Raw genomic sequence first — 19,630 nt, forward strand, 5'->3', positions numbered from 1 at the left:
TGCGGATCTTATCTGTGATCGTTAAGAAATACCAACACCTGGCAGGATGACAAGAAGCAGGACCAGAAGGGAGGCAGAGCCGACACCACCACCACAGCATCCTCAGACCTCATATCAGCATGAGGCAGGTGGTTCATCTTGGCACAAGGCAAGTACAGAGGAGTGGGCACGGCAGGCCCCAGGGCGCCGGTCCACTAGTTCCAGCTCCAGCTCCAGCAGACCTCCGATCTCTGCCGGACGTTTAGCTTCATCCAGAGGTTTCGCCACTCTGACTCAGCAGATGGGCGAGCTGAACGTACGCGCCCACAACATCGAAGAATCGCTGAGGCAACACATCCAGTCAACCCAAGACTGGCAGCGTTTCACCGGCGAGAGGATCCACACCATGGAGCAGCGTCAGCAGCAGATGCAGGAGGAGTGGAGGGCTTAGTACCGTTGGGCTAGGTTCAACCCCAACAAACAGCAGTGAGCCTGAAGCTAGCTTGGGGGGGACCCTCACGAGAGGTAACTTGTATCAAACTCTATCCTTTACCGCTTTCAAAACTATTGCATGAAAACCAAATAAAAATTTGCAAAACTAGAAAATCCATAAAAATTTGCAAAACTAGAAAATTCATAAAAATTTGCATAACTAAAACCAAATAAAAATTTGCAAAAATTAGAAAAACCCAAAAATATTTCCTTGCTTTAATATGTGTAGTAAGCATGGTGTGAGTTTTTCTTATTGAGATGATGAATAGTTGCTTTGTTAATTTCCTTCGTATGCTTAGTTAAAACTTTGTGCTCTACCTAGTTTTGAGTTTGTTGGCTATAAGTTCAAATCTTAAACTTGAAACTCGTGGGTAGCAAAACGCATGATCCGAATCTAAGTTGTTGTGAGCTATGATATGGTTAAATAGAGTTGCTATGATCTTCTTCTATGGGATGCTTGATATCCGAAGTATTTAATCTTGAAAATACAAAAATATAATAAAATTTCTCGATGACTTGAAATTCCTATCCAAAGCCATATGTTGATCTCATTGCAAAACCTTTCACATATGCAACTTGCTATCTCATAGAGCTTTGTCAAATTGTTGTGAACCCTAGTGAGATTCATTTCATACTTCCATGATCAGATCACGTACACGTTCTTACCATATTCTATGCTTCTACACTAGGAGCAAGCACTCCACCTATCCATCCACAAAATAAAAACTCCATATTTTTTTTGTACGAAACCTCCCTCAGAAAATCACATCAGAGATATGGGGCTATACAAAAAGAAAAAGGGAAGAAAATAAAAAGATGCATACCCAAAGAAGATATGCCGCATGCTTCGGCATGTCAAAAAAAAATGAATGAAAGATAGCCTCTAAGACAAAAAAGAGAGATGATTCATACAAAGGAGTTCACACACCATTCACCAAAAATATCCACACACTTGCACATCTTGATCAAGGTTTATGACTTGTTTCTCTTTTGGATCCGGTCTTTGACTTAGCAAAATATGAGAAGCAAGTATGCCTTCAAATCCTCCATACCTATAGCTCCACAAAAATGTCCATTAGAAAATAGGGTGAGAAAGAAAGGCTCAATAAAAAATCTTGGTGAGGAATTATACACATTGAGCGATCCGAGAGATCATCCGAGGAACTTTATAGATTTCTTTTGAAAAACTTTACAATAACTCCGGATTGACGGTTGAACTAAAGGGAAGAAATATAAGCACTATGTGATACCGTTCTGACTCTCAACCGCCAAGGATAAGGTGAAGCTAAAAGCCCCACAGGAGTAAGGTAAGAGGTAAGGACAAAAGGCCAACTTATTCAAAATTAAGGTAAGAAACATTCAGTTGTGCCTAAAGCATAAGTTGAAAATTCAACATTGTAGCAACTCCTGATCAACAACATGAGACAAGTTTTGCTCGAGACGAGCAAAATGCTAGCTTGTGGGTGTTGTTGACGGTCGTTAAGTACAAAATATGCACAAAAAAAGAAAAACCATGCCTCTTACTCACATATTTGTATCCCTAATCTAGCTCCATAGTTATTTTGGAGAATTTATATTTTCAGGAGCACAAGTCCGGAATAAGAAGAAAACACAAAGAATACACAGACGAAGTCACAGAATATCGCGTCCTGCGTAACACAAGCAAAAGAGCCCCAGCACCGACCATCTGACATCAGGACCCACCAGGCAGTGTACCAGAGAAAGGCGGTGGCCAGAGGCGGCGAAGTGGGGCCGGCCGAACCAGTGGTTCGGCCGAACCAGGACATGCACCTATCCAGTGCATTTTGGCGGGACGATTGATTTTATCCTCCTGAAGACGGTTTGGCACGTTTTCATACAAGGAGATGGCGGGAACCGACCTCTCCAAGCTATAAAGGGGTCCTCCCACCACTTTCACAACACACATCACTTGGGGAAGCCTCTCTCTTACTCTCATTGTGATTTGTACTCCTTAGGGTAGTGGAGCTAGGCTAATACTTTATTTCCTTAGCAAATACAGTCGTCTCGGGGTCGGCGAGCAATCCTCGGCCTCTGGTATGGCTCTGTATTCTAACTATCGTTATGCTATTCATAAAGAGTTCGTTCTTGATTATCTCGCTATGTTAGTCAAGATCTGTTCTTCATCATGTTGTATTAGTTGCTTGTTTAGACTAAATGATCTGGGTAAGGATATCAGTTCATTGTGCTTTCGGGCTTGTTTTAGCGTCTTACCTGTCCATCCGAAGGGTGGGGGACCCGGGGGTGCTAGGGTAGTGACCTCATATACGGGCATGGTGCCCGGGTATGAGGGATCCCTCGGATATGATGGTGCTCCACGGTTTGACTGGAGTAGACCGCAAGTGGTGACAGCCCTGTCGGTCCGCCGGGAAGCTTTGGTTAGCATACTCCCCGACGTTGGGGTATCATGTAGAAGTTCATGCAAAGATGAAACGAGACTGGATGTTCTCCAGTGCGGGTCATTCTCCCCGATGTCCCTAATTTCCTGGCACCTGCAGCACTAAGCATGTGACTAACATAACTTCTCTGCTAACATAAATAGTATACTATGATCTTGTTTGTCTATGCTCCCACTAATTTTAGGTGTATTCGTTTATTCTTTATTCATGAGAGTTGGCTGATCTGTGTGTGTCATATTACCCATGATTATCCTTTGTTATCACTTACCTTTGTATAATCAGCAGTTTACACCTTATCTCATATTGTTATGGTTATGTATCTAGTAAACATCTTTACACATCATAGCCATCCCTTGGAAAAATATAAATAATGATACCCTAAATACTTTCGGGTGAAATGCTACAACGGTATATTTGTGCGCTTGCGGATCCTTCTGTAATCGTTAAGATATACCGCACACCGTCCCATGGCGCCATCGCTGTGGGGCGGCCATCCACGACGTTTCTTGGCGGCGTCGCTGGGAACTAACCCCTCCTAGTGGTGGCGTTAAGAAACGCCAACACACGCCGCCGCCGCTGCCATGGCCGCGCACTCCCTCTCGGCGCTGAAGCTGACGGCCGACGCCGCTACAGGAGCTCGCGCCGGGGAGGAGCCACGCCTCCGCCTCCGCCATGGCCGCGTACTCCCCGCCGGCGCGAAGCCGATGGCCGCCGCCGCTACCGAACGGGAAGAAGAGGCAGGGAAGAGAGACGAGGCACGGTGAGGGAGGGGCGAATCGGAGGCAAGAGCGCGATGCGCGAGGCGAGATTGCGAGGAAGACTCATTCAGCAAAGATGCCGCGCGTGGGACCTGGGATGCCGATCGAGATGGCGAATGTAGTATGGAGAAGTTTCTGGATGCTGATTTTAAGGAAATTTATCTATCTTTACCTATTCAACTCCTTTTATAGAATCTCTTGGAGATTCTCTAACATAGCATCCTTATTTTTGGCAGAGAGAGAAAATCTTTATATTTTTATCACTTTTGCGGTTTTTTATCTCTGTGTTTAATTGTTCCGGAGTCAATTTTTTCATAGTCGAAAGATAATCTTGTAGGTTGATTGCTTCTTTTGCTTCGGCCCGGTGTCTTTTAACAGCCTCATGCTTTTCCTTCCTATTCTTTAAATAACAGAACTTGACAGGTGGGCTTCGGATTATTAATAATTTTTTCTATCTTTTTTTCCTCATGTTCTTGTTTGCTGCCGCTATTATCACAATATCCCTCCTTTTAGGGATAAAGCTATCAATGGTGAATTGAGCTTTCGCTATCTTTTTTTAAGAGTTTTTTTGAATTTGAATGGAAGAAAAGTAATGAAACCTGCGATGAACTTTTGCTCGCATGGCATGCCAGGTGGTCGCTCCGGCGTGGATCCGACGAGAGACAAAATAATCGTCGATGCTCCTGCCGCCCTCTTTCTTCTCCACTCTGCGCATCAGGCCGGGAAGCTGGACCCCGTCATCGGCCGCGACGAGGAGATCCGCCACGTGGTGCGCATCCTCTCGCGCCGCACCAAGAACAACCCGGTCTTCATCGGCGAGCCCGGCATGGGGAAGACGGCCATCGTGGAGGGCCTCGGGCAGCGCATCGTCCGCGGCGACATGCCCAGCAACCTCCTCGACGTCCGCCTCATCGCGCTCGACATGGGCGCGCTCGTCACCGGCGCCAAGTACCGCGGCGAGTTCGAGGAGCGGCTCAAAGTCGTGCTCAAGGAGGTCGAGGAGTCCGAGGGGAAGGTCATCCTCTTCATCGACGAGATCCACCTCGTCCTCAGCGCGGGCAGGACAGAGGGGTCCATGGACGCTGCCAACCTGTTCAAGCCGATGCTCGCGAGGGGCCAGCTCCGGTGCATCGGCGCCACCACGCTGGAGGAGTACCGCGACAATCTCGAGAGGAAGAGGATTCAGCTTGAAGTTGAGCTCCATGCGCTCGAGAAGGAGAAGGACAAGGCCAGCAAAGCCCGGCTGGTTGAGGTGCGTATCTGAATTAATGAATCTTCTTTCTTGTCATCTGAATTACTGAATTTTCTTGTAATGTCTCGAGTAAACAATCCTCTTTATGCTCTGTTTGGTAGTACTGATGTTGCTTAATTGTGGCCATTCTTCAGGTCGAGAAGGAATTGGACGATTTGAGGGACAAGCAGCCCCTGACAATGAAGTATAGGAAGGAGAACAAGAGGATCGATGAGATCCGGAAGCTGAAGCATCGCCGCGAGGAGCTCATGTTCAGCCTGCAGGAGGCCGAGCGCCGGATGGACTTGGCCCGTGTGGCCGACCTCAAGTACGGTGCCCTCCACGAGCTCGACGCTGCCATCGCCAAGCTCGAGAGCGAAACAGGGGAGAACCTGATGCCCCATCATCCTCCCGGCAGGGCAGAGCGCCGGAGACCCCAGGACCGGCTGCGGCGGCGCCACCTGCTCCTTCCGCGCCCACCTGGCACCGCCGATCACCCAGGCCGTGTCATGGGGCGCGAAGCCTGAGCCGAGTCATCGTGGATCTTCTACCGGGCGCGCAGAGTGGAGAAGAAAGAGGGTGGCAGGGGCATCCACGGTCATTTTCCCTCTCACGCTGACTCGGATTCACGCTGGAGCGATGATCTGACGCCACGCGAGCAAAAGTGGTAAAAATATAAAAAATTTCTCTCTCCGATGCTAAATTTATAATGCCAAAACCAAAAATGCTATCTTAGGAGGTGACTCTCGTTATAATCATAAAAAGTTAAATTCCCCCAATTGCGTTGACGGGCGGACACATCACCGAGCAGAAAACAAATATTGGCAGAAACACTTTCACTTCGTTTTTTTAGGTAGTAGGAGAATATGAATGCAAACCACCAAGAGTAAGATCTACCAAATTCTTATCAGAAATTGACAAATTGAAACATCAATTTTCAATTTCTTTAAATCTTTTAAAGTAATCAGAGACGGACTCATCTCTACCTTGTCTAACCGATGTCAAGTCTATCAATTTAGCTTCATTATCCCCACTATAAAAGTGATCATAAAATTTTTGTTCTAATTTGTTCCAAGAGCGGACCGAATTTGGAGGTAATAAAAAAACCAAAAAAATGCAATTTCAGTTAAAGATAAAAAAATAAACGAACCCGCAATGAGTTAATGGAACTAGCATCACCAAGTTGAGCAACATATTGGCTAATATGCTCCCAAAATGAGCGATTATCGTCAATCTCGAGGATTTGTCGGCTCAGTCTTCAAAGATTCTAGTAGGGAAGGATTTGCGCTCGTGCGTTCGTAGAGGTGAGTGTGCGTGCATTGTGAGTGTCTGAGTTATTAATTAAAAAACAGTTAACATTCTTTTAGAACATTTTTTGGGATGGACCACGTTAACACACGATCGGTCCGGCAAAATGAGTAGCGCGTGACTCAAGAAAAATTACATACCACTTGCAATAGCAGCGCATGCAGTGAGTGGACGTCGCTTTCACAAGTGACACGAGCAATGAGAAAATGATATCATTTCTTAAAATGATTGTAACTTTCTCATCGAGTATCCATTTTTAAATCTGTTAGTACTATTGTGTTTTTTAAATAAAATCTATGAATCAAGATCCATATTTGATATGTTTTGAAGTTTTTATGCGCCGGTCAAGTTATATTGATTGCAAATAGTAACTTATATACAACTATGCGGCAATTTATGCATAAAACTTATATACAAATTGATAGATGATTTTTTATTGTACAACTTAACAACATACATAGATGCAACTTATCAAACTTATACTATATAGCAACTTATGTTGTAGGTCCATTATTTTTCTAGCGACGACTTTAAATAAATTGTGTATGTATAATATTATAAAAAATATATATATTAATAATAATTTATATAGAGATAATATTGTAACTTATGTACATTCTTCATCGAGTTAAACAACTTGGTAGGTAAAATTAATTTTATAGTAACTTATCTACATACCTTATTTTCTGATTCGCACATAAGTTGCTACACTTATAACATATAAGGAGGTACTGCATATTTAATATAAGTTGCTACTTTATAAAAAATATTTCAAAACATATGCATCATGGGTCAAGTTTTGTAGTTCTTGTCGAGAAATATACAATGGTACAAGCAGATTTGAAATTGGACTAACCCACCCACAAGAAAGTTATCGCATTTTTTCTTCGATACTATAAAAATCGAAAATAATTGAAAATAATTCTCACCTAGATTAAATTTACTATACCTCCCATACTGGTCCCACTGTACAGGCAAAAAAAAAAGTGGGACCATGCTGGACGAAAGGGTGCAGACAGAAAAAAAATTGATCGATAGGAGATGTTTCTGCCGATCGAGAGCGTTTTTTTTCCACCGCAGCATTGCTTACCCGCCGCGCGTACCCACACGTGAATACATCGCACCAATTAGTTACTCCTCTCCTGTAATCCCGTCCCATCCACCGTGCAGCCTTTCCAATCAACCAAACCCTCCCATAGTCCGATCCGCGTCGTCCTCGCTCCTCTCCTGGCTAAATCTTGCGATCCCTGAATCCCTGATAATGCAGGCGGCCACCCACGGGTCCAAGGGGAGGTGGATAGCCGAGACGCATCTCGCCGGCGGCCGTGAGATCCCATCATCCCATAGAGCCATCCTTCACAGGCACGGTCCCGTAAGAAGCTAAGACGGCGGCGACCACAAGAAAACATGGGTCCCAGTGCGTGTCGCCCCCAGTTCATCCTCCTCCCCATCCTGGGTCGTCCACACAGGTAGCATCCTGCTCCGTTCGGCCGTTTCCTCACACGATCCTGCCGCTTGAAGCAAGTTCATCCTCCTTCCTATCTGTCTCTTCGTGCCAGACGACAAAAAGCCCATTGTTTGATGCCTACAAGGTATGTGAAGTTCCCATCTGTATACAGCGAGGGTATAGGATATCCCGAGCCTGATTCCTTAAATATTATAGCCGGATCTCATCATTATAGAGATTGGTCAACCTTCTAAATATTGGGGACGGATCATGCCTAGGCCTAGGAAATTCAAGGTGAGGAGACATCCTTTATTTTACCTTCCTGCATACAGTGATTTGACTGCATCTGCACATTTGCCTGTAAAGATCTTGTGTGCTGAAGAAGATCCAATTGGTAGCACGAATAAATTTCTTTTGGTTGGCATTTTATGCCAAGGATAAATGGTGTTACTTTTGGTTAGCATTCATGTTCTAATATTCAAAATGTTGACATGTCACACTGAATGCTAAATTACTTTGATTGCTTTCTATTTCGATTGTCAGGCTGTCCCTTGTCAAGTCGATTACTGATGGGATCTTGGTTGGCTACGGTGGATGGTGGCCTCTTATTGTGAACTCTGATTAACCAAATGTTGGATCTTGTTGCGCGTGCAAATCCGAAGCTCGTGACTGGAGTTACATATGGAAAACGGAATACCTTGTTGTGAATGATTCCCCTGGTGCTCGATTTTCTCCAATATGTAATCAACTCGTAGTTCCCCAGGCTCTCATTTTTCCTTCAAAAGAACCTGTGGCTCACGCCCCCCCCCCCCACCACCCACCCACCCACACACACACCCCGGTGTCCATCAAAAAGAAAGCAAATGTTGGGTCTAACTGATATCAGCAAATCCTCTATTGGTTCATGGCAGCAAGTTTGATTTGCATATGTTTGCTGGAATTCTGATGTTAAGAGGAAACTGATAAGATGTAGCCTTTCCATACCGATTTGCTGTTATTTTTTCCAGGAATTAATTTAATCTTTTTAAAATACTCCGTGGATGCTCTTGAATTGTGGTGACACTGAATTCTTTGACACTATTGAAAATATTGAAGAATAGATGGTGCGGGTAATCAAGCAGTATTGCTTATATGTTGGAATGATGGTACTTGGCCACTGCCTTGTTCTCTGAATGTTTATGCCTATTTATTAGTATTTGTACATGCTAGCTTCTAAATATCAAAATAATTGCAATGTCAACGTATTTTGTGCAAAGGAAGATGTCAGCAGTGGGAGTGAAGAGAAGAGGAGGTAAATCAATATAATTTGCCAATAATTATACATATACAGTAGTGGTGTCAATTTTTTTAGTTTTCCATTGTAACCTCATGATGGGGAAACTTATTTATTTAGCATTGTTATTTCTATTTATCTCAATGATGTTATTTCTATTTATCTCAATGATGCTGATATAGTATGTTTGCACCAGAAAGAGATTTGGGATTCTGCAATTGCACTGTTCTGTGTTGATTTCAGTGGCGCGTTGGACTTGCAGACATGGGTATAAAATTTTTAGTAACTTGATTTGTTTTTCATGGTGCCAACCATTTGCATGTACGAGTGACTGACTTGATATGTATGCTTCACCTTGAGCCTTAAGCACAGACTGGGGTTTTTGTTCGCATAGTTTGTGGGAATTTTAAAAAGCTAAGTTACACTGGCATCATTGCACAAGATTTTTTTGGTGCCTTTTAACAGAGATACCTTTAGTTATTACTTTCAAGCATTTGAAAATTAAGGGATTGCTTCCCTATATTTTGTTTGAGCCCATTATAATCGTTGGAATTGGGTCACAGTTCACTGTTATCTCAATTCAACCAGGGCACAAAATATGGTTGGGAATTGCATTGACATCTTTATGCCGTACTCATTTAGAACCCATTATATCTGTTTAAAAATGACAGATTAAGCAATGTTTCGTGGGTAGCTAGCAGTATAGTGAATAACCATAAATGTTAAACTTGTGACTTGTATATTATGCCATGCTTCCAAATGAAGTGATGAATAATTAAGGCATCGTAGTTCTCTACTGATTGTGATAATATGTATTTAGAGGATGGGGATCCCTATTGACAAGCTTGACTTTTACACTGACCTCTAGGTGGAGTTCATCCATCTGCTGTAAGTTTTCATGTCCACCTCCTTTAGACTATGACCAAACAACAATGTTGCTAACAGGTGAGTTTGTTAACAGAAGTTTATATCTATCAATTAATCAAGCTAGAAAATTGCATATTTAGACACTAGTAGACAGTCGGTCTGAAAATTATGAAAAATGATCCTCTCACCAATCAATCATTATGAAGAAGTTTATTTTGCTTTTGGCTGAAGTTTTCAGAACTCCAACAGCATCGCGCCTTGTACCGTTGCCTTTTCAGTTAAGAGGAACTTGCAAGCATATGTTGGTCTAGCTTTTAAAACCATGAATACAATGAAGTGCTTCATGTAATGATGATACTTTTTTGACATGTTCACGTGAATGGGGCCACTATACCCCTCAAAAAAACCCGAGGCCACTATAACTCGTTATATTGAAATTTATTTATTACCTAATTATGGCATATGTATGGGTCATTCATTGTTTTCTTCTGCGTATAAGTTCATTGGTTTCTTTTTTCTTCTTCTGTTAGATCGATTGACCTCCTCTCACGCTAAGGGGAGATTGGTGGCAGACCACATTTATCAATGACTATCTAGCTCCAATTCGCTGCTGTACTACCAAATCAAGCGCAGCTGGCAGATAGAAGAAAGTGAGAGGAAATAAAGGAGATGGCAGGAGCCTGTGAGTAAAAGCTGCACGCTCGCAACATCGCAATTTCTGCCCATGAATATCTATCTTGATGGCGAGACGCCCTTCCCACTTTTCTCTCTTTCGCATTGGTTTTCGCGGGCTTCTCACCGATTATTAGAATTGCTCTAACTCTGCATCAACATCAGTGTCAGCTGCCAGTGCAGTCATTGCTTCCTGCATGTCGATATCCCAAAAGCGTTTTTCCTTCAAAAAAGATATCCCAAAAGTGTTTCCCTTCTGTTTTCCTTCTATCTAATCAACTTATTTTAGGTCAGGTAGCTTAAAATATTAAGTCATGTGTACAGATGCTTTAATCAACTGGATATTGAGATGTTAAACTATACAGGAAAGATGTTGAATTTTTTTTTACTATTATGTGTCTTATGAATAGAAAATACATGCTTAATAGCTTCTTAGACCACACACTTTACTAGTCGATCTCAAACAAAGTAAAAATAGGTAGGCGGCCCATTTTCTTTCTCCGAAGGCTGCAGCAGGCTTGGGTAGGGTCGCGCGTTCTGCACGATAACAACGTGTCGTGACATAGATTTTTTCCTTTTGAGATAACACAGTTAACATAAGTGTGCGAATTCTATCGTGGGCCAAGTGAGGAAACACTAATCGGACCAAGTAAAGAACAGAGCGCTTCCCCTCATCCAACGAAATCTTCATGAATCGTAATACAATCAGTCATAGAAAAATGATTGAAAAGTGGGAGCAAAATCAACCGGGTGGTATTTAGAAATCTCGTTTGAGGTTTGGGGACTCAATCGGACCAAATCGAGGGTCAAAATATGGACTCGGACTTTGTTTAGTTCGCGAAATTTTTTAAATTTTGGTATTGTATCACTTTTATTATTATTTGTCAATTAGTGTCAAATTATAGATTAATTAGATTTAAAAGATTTATCTTGTCATTTATTGTTAAATTGTGTAATTAGTTATTTTTTTACTGTGTTTAATGCTTCATGCATATTCCGAAGATTTGATCTGATGAGTCCGGTAGGAAAATTTTTGGACTAAACAACGCCATCTCATTCAATTTAGGGAGATATAAATAAGTTATTTTTCCCTTTCATTCAAAATGAGACAGCAGCGCCGAGATGGGCTTTGATCAGGTCTGGCCCATTTAGCCCAAGTACGCCGTCCACTCGCGCCTAGGGTTGCGGGACTACATATATTGGGGGCTCCCTCCACCTTCCGGCGTCCACCGCTTCAGAAGGCAATAGCCGCCGCGATCTAAGATCCAAAGTTGGGGGTGTTGGGGGAAGTTAGGGTTCCATCGAGAGAGGGATGGAAACGGGTGAGGGGGCGGCGATGCTGTTGCTGGAGGAGAGCGTCCAGCGCATGGAGAAGCTAGCCAAGAGCATGGAGGAGCTCGGCAGGCGCGTGAAGCGCACGGAGAAGCACTCCAGGCGCTTGGCGGAGGAACTTGCCAGGCGCGTGAAGCGCGCGGAGAGGCTCGCCTTGCGCAAGGAGAAGCACGCCAGGCGCTGGGCGGAGGAACTTGCCAGGCGCGTGAAGCGCGCGGAGAGGCTCGCCTTGCGCAAGGAGAAGCACGCCAGGCGCTCGGCGGAGGAACTCGCCAGGCGTGCGAAGAGCATGGAGAGGCTCCCCTTGAACAAGAAGCACGGCAGGCGCTTGGCGGAGAAGCGCGCCAAGATGGAGTTGCCAGCCACGAAGCAGTTCGCTGAGAAGGAGGAGAGCGTCAAGATGGAGTTGCCAGCAACTGTGAAGGAGGAGAGCGTCAAGATGGAGTTGCCAGCAACTGTGGAGTTCGCTGAGATGGAGGAGAACCTCAAAATGTGGCGAGCTATGGGCGAGATGGAGATGGAGATCGTGCGCGAGGAGCTGGAGCTGCAAGCCAGGCGCATGGGCAAGCCCGTGGCGGATGCCGGATCTGAGGAGGGCAAGCCCGTGGCGGATGCCGGATCAAAGCAGGGCAAGCGGAAGAGGACGAGGATGGTTAGGCTCAACCAGGCGCGCGTCGAAAGCGCGGTGCCGTTTCGCCGTCCCCCTTATCCAGTACCTCCCATGCCCGACTGGATGCTTGCCCTTGCTCCGGAGGAGATCCGCAAAGAAGAACTGGAAATGCGTGCCTTCGTTGCTAAGATCCAGGCGATCGACGAGGACTTCTACACGCAGTACCGCCTCAAAGGGTACGTGGAAGTCAAGGTCACCGAAGAGGTCCCCGACGACGAGCCTGGGGTTCAGGAGTGAGTTTACTGTGCCTGGGTGGCTGGGGTACGGTTCAGAAAAGTGCCCCTACTGGTGGCTCTGAATCACTCAGTTACCCTGAGTTTGCGTATTACTAGTATTGTGTCAGTTGATCTAGTATGATGTAATCCGGTTCTGAAATCATCAATAACCTAATGTTATGTTATCATCGATCATTCATACTGCACCTACTTCCGATGACTCGCACTTAATTAGTTTCTGGTGCCAGCACCATTCCTGGTAATCTATGCCTATGTTGAACAGCTTCCTGCTAAGTAGACGTTCTAGTTCTACTATATATTATGTTGAACAGCTTTTCTTTCATGGCTCAACGCCTCCCATCGATACTCGCCTGCAAGTCTCTCATCGCAAGGTGCGCCCCCTCCGCTCCCCTGGTCCCTGATGCCTCTCCTTGTCCCTTTTCGTACTAACAAACCTCTGGTCGCAAAGATTAAAGCTTAATCACCTTCAATTATTAGAATCTCAGTTTAATTTCCCTCTTGCTGGTCATGGCTCCACCAGGTTAATAATGGTTCTGCTCCCAATATCTTTACCTTTAGTACAAGCATCGCCCTGTTAATTTCTGTAGCGAGGCCCCAGTCACTACTCATTATTCGTTGTGCCTGTAATCTGTTACTAGTTCAATAATATCCAACAATAATGCGATGTTCTAAATTAGTAATTTGCATTGGTCCATTTCAGGGATCAGTTGGCCTCATTTGTGATGGGGGAGATGCACAAGGAGGACCAAGTAATCTGGCGAAACACAAGAAAAAAAGGTCTGCCTGTGCAGATGTGGAGGCTATATACAGAAGCAGTTCCCCAGAATGCTCCACTTGCGGTGCGCATTTCTTTTTGTGCCTTTGACACCAGATCATCATAATTCCATATTGCATTTCAATCTTTAATGCATTTCAGCTTTGCTGTGTCCTAATTCTGATCTTTTGCCCATATGCTATCTAGATACCTGCCCTTTTCCAACACACTTTGTGACTATTTTAGTAATACTGAGCTTAATTTGTGTTTTCTGAAGCTGTGTTCTTTGCATTTCCTGTATTTATTTGGGCATTAACAGTCTATAGAAGTTGTGGAGCCTGGAGGGTTCTCACCTTGAGGGGATCGGAAAATGTTCTAGGACAATAGCAAAATGTTGTGTACTAGCCTACTAGGTGAAACAAGGACAAGAGTACAGGAACCAGTTAAAAGCTAGTAGCAATACTGCCATATTGGGCATTGTTGATAGACTGACAGGGCATATAGTATGTCTATCTGAATTTTGTAGGAAAACATGAAAGTTCTCGTCTTGAACGGACGCTTTCTCATTTACAATTATACTGTACCTAGGATTTTCCTAGACTATTGGCCTTGACCTTATAGCCCTTTATATATTATTAATTATGATACATCATTAATTTCTTCTTACTTTGTTTCCAATCTCATTTTACCTCCTAGCTTGCTGAGCACACTGGTGACATTTCTGAACTATCTTATAGTGCCACATGATATAGATGACATTACTGAGATATCAAATTTTGTAAGCAGCAAACAAGTTATAGAATACTGCACAACTTCTAGTGAGAATTTGGCATCAGATAGAAGAACTTGTGTTGTTGAAGTTACCAGCAACGATGTATCACTGTCAGCAGTTTGTTGGACAAAATGAATCTCTCCTTCCATTTCGTCAAACCTCTAGAGCTAACAAGTAGTGGCCCCTCCGCGAGGATTACGGTAGACCTAATCTGTGTGAGAAAGGGTTTCAATTCTTTTATTTTTTTATAGTATATAGATTTAAGAATAGATATATCTAGAAGAAGATGATATAGATATATTACATTTAAACACCCGTAAAATGTGGTAAAGAAAGAGCATCCTAGAGAGATTTTCTTCTTCACTAAACGCAGGAAAGAGGTATTTGATTGGCCAGTGGTATTTTTGGTAGCGAACGTGCAGGCTACCAAAGCAATAATATACCTTTCCATTTTAGAAAACATATCTTTAATTTCTCTCTATATTTACTCTATGCTCGACAAAGGAACAAAATCATGATTATTGATTGATTGCACAGCTAACGTACGTCTTATTATATATATAAGCCAGCATCCGAATTCACAGGCCGGCCACCGCACATCACCAGTTGTGCTCGCCTTTCTTAGATCGCTCCAGACTCCTCATCACACAATCCAACATGAATACGAGGGACGCGGCGTGTGTGGAGGCTTGGCGTCCACGATCATGGTCGTACTCTTGTTCCTCGTTGTTGCATCGCCTCCTGTAGTACAATGTAAGTGCGCACTGATCATCCAAGTCTTTTATCACTGAGTGATGAATTGACTACCTGCCTGTCTGTCACTCTGTCTATATATATGGTATTGTGAAGCAGGTCGTTCTTATGAGAACATGCATATAGTACATGGTATTGTGAAGCAGGTCGTCTGCAGGAGCTTGCCGATGTCGTAACCACAAGGAGACACATGAGCCTCAGGAAAATGGCAAGCAACAATGCTACGACGCACAAGGACGTAGTAGATGAGAGCGAGAGCAAGGTGGTGCTGAAATTTTGTTTGGAGTTTCAATGTCAGTCGCCAAAAGTAAGTGCGTGTTACTGCTGTATCAACCAAAAACCGGAGGAGAATTGTTACGACTCCATGAAGGAGTGTCAAGCCGCGTGCCCCACCTGCAAGCCCAAATGCCCGCCGTAGATTATAATTTTGTGATCGGAAGTAGAAACCCGGCCGTGCTAGTTTCCAATAACAGATGCGGATGATGAAATCTCTTGTTGATTATATTGGTGGCTCAAGGGAACCAAAGTAGAAGTAGGTATATATACTACTACTAAATATGTTTGCCACATACAGGCCCACGGCTGTTCGGTTTGTGCTCATATCGGCCCTGTTTGGATCTATGGGTTAGAGTTAGATTGGGTTAGATTGGAGCCATCTAACCCAAAAGTAGTCAAACAGGGTGGGTTAGAGTAGGTTAGATGTATCTAACCCACCCCAAAAAACAATCCCCCCAAGGGGTGCTTATTTGGGTTAGAGTTGTGGGGCCCACGTTTTTTTTCCAATCCGGATCTGGCTGTGGCGACCCGTTCCCCTCCCGAGCCAGCAGACCCCCTTCCTTTCGACCCCCTGGCGACCAGGGCGCCTGGCGGCGGATCCGGCGCTGCCGCTCGCCCTCCGCCCTGAGCTTGCCCTCCCCGGCGCTGCTCCCCTCCGAGCTCGAGCTGGTCCCTGCTCCGCTGCGCGGCCCCCCTCCAAGCTTCTCCCTGGCGCGGCCCCCATCCACGCTTCTCCCCGGCGCGGCCCCCTCCAAGCAGTTCCCCGGCGCGGCCCCCCCTCCAAGCTTCTCCCCGGCGCGGCCCCCCCTCCAAGCTTCTCCCCGGCGCGGCCCCCCTCCACGCTTCTCCCCGGCGCGGCCCCCTCCAAGCAGCTCCCCGGCGCGGCCCCCCTCCAAGCTTCTCCCCGGCGCGGCCCCCTCCAAGCAGCTCCCCGGCGCGGCCTCCCTCCGAGCGACTCCTCGGCGCGGCCCCTCTCCGACCGGTTCCCGGCGCGTCTTCCCCGGCCAAGCGTCCCCCGACCAGTGCCAACGCCTGTCCAGGACCCCCCTGTCTCCAAGCTCCACAATGGACGGGGATGGCTTCGACGGGGATGGCTTCGACGGCAACGCCAACGACTGGGCCTCGCAGGACTCCTTCGATGGCGCCAACGCCTGGAGCCAGCAGCCGTCGGCGAGCGGCCCTGGTCACGGTCCCCCTGCCCGCGGCGGCTTCGACCTCAACTCGCAAGCGGCCGCAGCGGAGTTCCCGAGTCTTCGACAGTACGGAGCTTTCCTCCAGGGCGATGACGTCGAGCTCCCCCCTGGCCGCGGCAGGAGCTCCAGACTCCCTCCTTATCGTGCACCCCGTGCCGGAGTAGGAGAAGGATGGACGACTCCGACGGCACCCTCCGCACGGCAGAACCTCTTTGGCGGTAGCTCCTCTGCGGGAGCCGGTCGCGGAGGAGGAAACGGCGGTGGCCTGAGGCAGCGTGCGAACTCGGCTACCGCGGCACCCAACCGCCGTCGTCGAGGCACCCGCGCACCGGCGTCAGGGTCAAGCGGCAGCGGCCTGCGTGGACGGCGTCCCCCTGCACCGAGGAGTGCTGGCCGTGGGCAAGAATTCGGCTCCGACGCTCCCTTCGACAATGCTGACGATGATGATGTGGAGGAGTTAGCGAGCTCCGGCGGTCTCCCGGTGAGCCAAGGCACTCGAGCCCAATGGAATGATTCAAATAATGCTTCCATGTTAGAATTGTGCATTGAGCAACGTAGAGCAGGAAGGTATAATGGTGCATAAATGAATGGTGATGGGTACCGAGCCGTTGTCGATGGATTACTTTCTAGGAGGTGGTTGGTGTATAGCCGCCAACAGGTGAAGAACCAACTAGTGATACTCAAAAACATCCATTCTTTCTGGCGGTACTTGCAAGTGCACACAGGGTTGGGAAGAAATCCAGATGGGACGGTTGATGCGGAGTCTGACTTTTGGAAAACACACACAGAGGTACAATGTTCCCTACATACTTGTGTATTGTTCTATCATATCTTAACTTGTTTCTGATTGATTTTATTGTTCTGTCCTGCAGAAGAAACCATACCTCAAGAAATTGCAGTGGGGTCCTCCAGGAAACTTGGAGTTGATGGAAGAACTGTGGAGAGGGTACACCGTTGATGGAAGCACAGCCTTTGCGCCTGGAGATGATTATGGTGAGGATGAGGGGCAAGATGCATGGCCACAAAAGGAAGAGGAGGAGTTTCAGGCAACACCTAGTCCAATGGGGAGGAGTTCAAGCACCCAGAGGAGCAAGAGGTCATTTGCAAGCACTTCAAGCACTTTGACCAGTCCAGTGAAGAAGAGCAAGAGCCCAATGGTGAAGATTGTGAAGGACATAGCTAATACCTTCAAAGAGTCCGTGACAGTCAACACTAAGCAAATACAGAAACGTGCAAGTGAGAAGGATGCATTCTCTGTCAAGAGGTGTCAGGAGCTAGCATTTGAGTGTGGTGTTGAGGCAACCGCTGAGTCTGTGTTTGCTATGTCCAAGATGTTCGAATCAGAGTACCAAAGGGAGTTCTTCTGTGGGCCATTGTTAACTCCCGACCTTAGGTTGAGTTACTTCAAGAAATGGTGCAGGGACAACAACTTGGAGTAGTTAGGATCTTTTTCTGTGATGTCAAGTGTGTGTGTCTGTGTGATGTGTAAGGTGTTGAACCTATTTCTATGTGCAGGGACAACAACTTGGAGTAGTTAGGATCTATTTCTGTGATGTCATGAACTTTTTATGCTATGTGTTGAACCTATTATCTGTGGGCTGAATTTATTTGCTTGCACTACTTGAAATTGTTATATGTGTGTTAAATGAATTTATTTGCTTGCACTAATTTTATGCTGACAATATGTTACATGTGTTTAAGCAGGAAGAAGACCAAGATGCTGGAGGCGGCAGCAGTGAGGATGAGATCATATCCATGTGCCGCAACAATTTGGTGGAGGCTCAGAAGGTGATCGTGCAATTGGTTCCCATATTGGGTATGTACTCTGATAACTACCTAGTGAAACTACCTAGAAGACCCAGTCGATATCCTGGTTTGGTTTGGGTGATGGATACACTAGCCCAAGATACCCAATGCTACAATATGTTTAGAGTTGAGAGACCTTTGTTTAACAGGCTACATAGTACTTTGGTTGAGTCATATGGGTTGAGGAACACTAGAAAAATGACATCCGTAGAGGCTCTTGCTATGTTTTTATGGATTGTTGGGTCACCACAGTCAGTTAGACAGGGTGACAACCGTTTTGAGAGATCTATGGAGACAGTAAGCAGGACATTCAATAGAGTTTTGACATGCCTCCTTAGGTTAGCACATGACATAATTGTACCCAAAGACCCAACATTTTCAGAAGTGCACCCAAGATTAGAAAATCCAGCGTTCTGGCCACACTTCAACGACTGTATAGGTGCTATAGATGGGACACATGTGAAGCTTGTGTGCCTAAGAGTAAGAGGATTCCATACTTGAACAGGCACAATGAAACCAGTCAGAATGTGCTTGCTGTTTGTGATTTCGACATGAGATTTACCTTTGTGTTGTCGGGATGGCCTGGTTCAGCACATGACATGAGAGTATTCAAAGATGCTGTGACTACTTATGCTCACAAATTTCCACATCCACCATCAGGTTTGTTACTTGAACTGTTCCGCAATTACTTTTATCTAATTGCACATGAGAATATTCATTATACGACTGTCTTTCATAATATGTAGGGAAGTATTATGTGGTTGGTGCGGGATATCCAAATCGGACGGGCTACCTTTCACCATATAGATGTACAAGGTACCATATCGAGCAATGGCATGACGCCCCACCGCCGGAAGGTATGAAAGAAACTTTCAACCATGCACATGCCAAAGTTAGAAATGTGATAGAGCGGTCTTTTGGAGTGTTGAAGATGAAATTTAGAATGCTGTTAAACATGCCAAGCTTTCCAGAGGATAAGCAAGCTAGAATTATTGTTGCTTGTATGGCTCTTCATAATTTTATTCGAGAGAGCAGAATTGCAGATAGAGAATTTGGTGCCTGTGATGCGGATGAAAATTATATGCCAATGCCTAGCTCTTCTGATTCCGATTGGCCAGAAGATGAACCTCTTGTTGAAGATACAAACATGAACGAGTTCCGTGATGAGTTAGCTCATGCTTTGTTTTATGGAGCGTAATTTTTTTTTGCCATAACTGAGGACTTGTATGTTTGAGTGAGACATCTCATTTGTATGGATAATATAATTTTTATCATGTTTTTTTACTTTGTTTGTGGAGATGATTTGTTTGTAACATTTATGAGTGGCAGAAGGCCACACAAGAGATGGCCACAAGAGATCCAGCTAGAAAGAGCATTTAAAGGACCAAATGATT

The 19,630-nt window shown here is 45.4% G+C and overlaps 2 protein-coding genes across 4 annotated transcripts; both read left to right on the forward strand.

Moving 5' to 3' along the window:
- The first annotated feature begins 3,469 nt into the window (after window positions 1-3,469).
- LOC120689372 (chaperone protein ClpB1-like) lies at window positions 3,470-5,404 on the forward strand. The gene is made up of 4 exons (XM_039971661.1): window positions 3,470-3,648; window positions 4,160-4,176; window positions 4,279-4,898; window positions 5,033-5,404. Exons 1-4 carry the CDS (start codon window positions 3,470-3,472, stop codon window positions 5,402-5,404), a joined length of 1,188 nt encoding a protein of 395 aa, XP_039827595.1.
- Window positions 5,405-11,660: 6,256 nt separating this feature from the next.
- On the forward strand, window positions 11,661-12,871 carry LOC120691141 (stress response protein NST1-like). Of its 3 annotated transcripts, none has more exons than XM_039974129.1 (2): window positions 11,661-12,176; window positions 12,216-12,871. In XM_039974129.1, the coding sequence occupies exons 1-2, from the start codon at window positions 11,757-11,759 to the stop codon at window positions 12,681-12,683; spliced, it is 888 nt and encodes a 295-aa protein (XP_039830063.1). In that variant the 5' UTR covers window positions 11,661-11,756; the 3' UTR covers window positions 12,684-12,871. The 3 variants fall into 3 exon arrangements, with proteins under 3 accessions (XP_039830063.1, XP_039830065.1, XP_039830064.1); XM_039974131.1 differs by having other exon boundaries at window positions 11,662-11,902; window positions 11,978-12,871; XM_039974130.1 differs by having other exon boundaries at window positions 11,662-11,878; window positions 11,954-12,871.
- Window positions 12,872-19,630: the final 6,759 nt, after the last annotated feature.

This window comes from Panicum virgatum, chromosome 9N (genome assembly GCF_016808335.1).
Source record: "Panicum virgatum strain AP13 chromosome 9N, P.virgatum_v5, whole genome shotgun sequence".
Taxonomy (NCBI): domain Eukaryota; kingdom Viridiplantae; phylum Streptophyta; class Magnoliopsida; order Poales; family Poaceae; genus Panicum; species Panicum virgatum.